Genomic DNA, 1509 nt, shown 5'->3' with positions numbered 1-1509 from the left:
AGAGCGGCTGCACCAGCAGCAGAAGCACGAGACACAGATGAAGGACATGCAGGCCCAGTGTGAGAGCAACATGAATGAGCTCCAGCAGCTGCAGGTACCCATCCATCATGGCTCGGTCTCTTGGAGCTGCCTGTGTGCTGGTTCTGCTTCAGCACCGGGAGCAGGTCATAAGAAGTGGCTGCAGAGGACACTCAGTGAACTAGCTGATGTCCCCTTGCTCTGCCTTGAGAGGTTTTTGTGGCTGTGGCTGTATGTTCCCTGGAGCTCAGAGCTCTGAATGCCTCTGGCTGATGCAAGTCCTGTTTGACTATGGGATTTACAGTCCCAGCTGCTTAATGGGTGTTCTGCTTTGTGATCTGTGTTTAGAATGAAAAGTGTCACCTCTTGATTGAGCATGAAACCCAGAAGCTTAAGTCCTTGGATGAGAACCACAACCAGCACATGAAGGAGTGGCGAGACAAGCTAAGGCCACGGAAGAAGGTAGTGCCTCTTTGGCATGAGCAGGGTGTCCTTCTTGTCTGGCTGGAGGGGGGACAGTGTCTGTAGCTCCAGTACAATCTCAAATACAGCTCTTGTGTGTGTGTTCCCTTCTGCTTAAGGCCCTGGAGGATGAGCTGAACCAGAAGAAGCGTGAGCAGGAGATGTTCTTCAAGATGAGTGAGGAGGCAAATGGACAGACACCAGCATCCCCAACCAAACATGCCAAGTTCGTCCCGTTCAGCTCTGCAGAGAGCTTGTAACACCCCGCAGCTGGCAGGCCACCGGCTGGTACTTGCTGTGTCCTCCTGGGCTGCAGAGGGGCAATTTGGACTTGGAAGATCCCCTTGGCAGCCTCTTCTTACAAGAGCACCCTCCTGTCCCCTTGCTCTGTCTGGGATAAATGTGGCCTCTGTCCTGCACTGGGGATGCTGACTGGAAGTTTTGGTGGCTCTCTCAGGACCTGGCCTGCTCAGCACAGCTCCAGGCTGGGAAGCCATGCAGGACCCTTTCTGCAACTGTACTTGCACTGTTAACTGGATGTGTTGCCTCTTACGTGAGCCTGGTGCTCACTGGGCTTGTCAGCTCAGACTGAAGCAGTAACTGCTCCGAACAGGAGAAACGGGTGATGGCTCCTGGCCTCTGCACAGGGATTATCAGCCTCTCTCCACTGTGGCTGCTCCTCCTCCCAGTCCTCTATAAAGACTAGTCTGGGGCAGAGCAGCTTTGGCATTGTCTTAGTCTAACCTTGGCCTTGTGGTCCCTCAACGCTTGCCTTAGGTTTATTTCTATCTACTGTGGCCCCTTTTTTGCTCAAGAGAGAGACAGTGATGTAGATTTTTTTTGCCTTTGAGGAGGGAGGTTTGGGTTTTTTCTTTCCTCTTCCTCCCTGTACAGACTGTGCAGAAAGGGGACCATCTGGACCTCCTTCCAAAGATGCCTCTGCATTTGCTATAATTGCTAGCACCATACTCCCTCTGGCACCTAGCTAACATTAGCTTATAAGAGACTGGACTATGGCATAATTAAACT

At 52.2% G+C, this 1509-nt stretch overlaps 1 protein-coding gene across 1 annotated transcript in view; it reads left to right on the top strand.

Annotated features, from left to right (window-relative positions):
- The window catches only part of LOC104406096 (serine/threonine-protein kinase 10-like), a gene marked incomplete at its 5' end in the record, with an annotated part of 41101 nt that extends 40361 nt beyond the window's left edge, over positions 1–740 (top strand). Inside the window, 3 exon segments of the mRNA XM_010014980.1 lie at positions 1–94; positions 367–480; positions 600–740. The exon segment at positions 1–94 is cut by the window's left edge and continues 20 nt beyond it. Coding sequence (XP_010013282.1) covers positions 1–94; positions 367–480; positions 600–740 — 349 coding nt within the window.
- Positions 741–1509: the final 769 nt, after the last annotated feature.

Source organism: Nestor notabilis, unplaced genomic scaffold (genome assembly GCF_000696875.1).
Source record: "Nestor notabilis isolate BGI_N333 unplaced genomic scaffold, ASM69687v1 scaffold34365, whole genome shotgun sequence".
Lineage (NCBI taxonomy): Eukaryota > Metazoa > Chordata > Aves > Psittaciformes > Psittacidae > Nestor > Nestor notabilis.
Note: the sequence above shows the minus strand (reverse complement) of the source record. Positions and strands in the feature narration are given on the sequence as shown.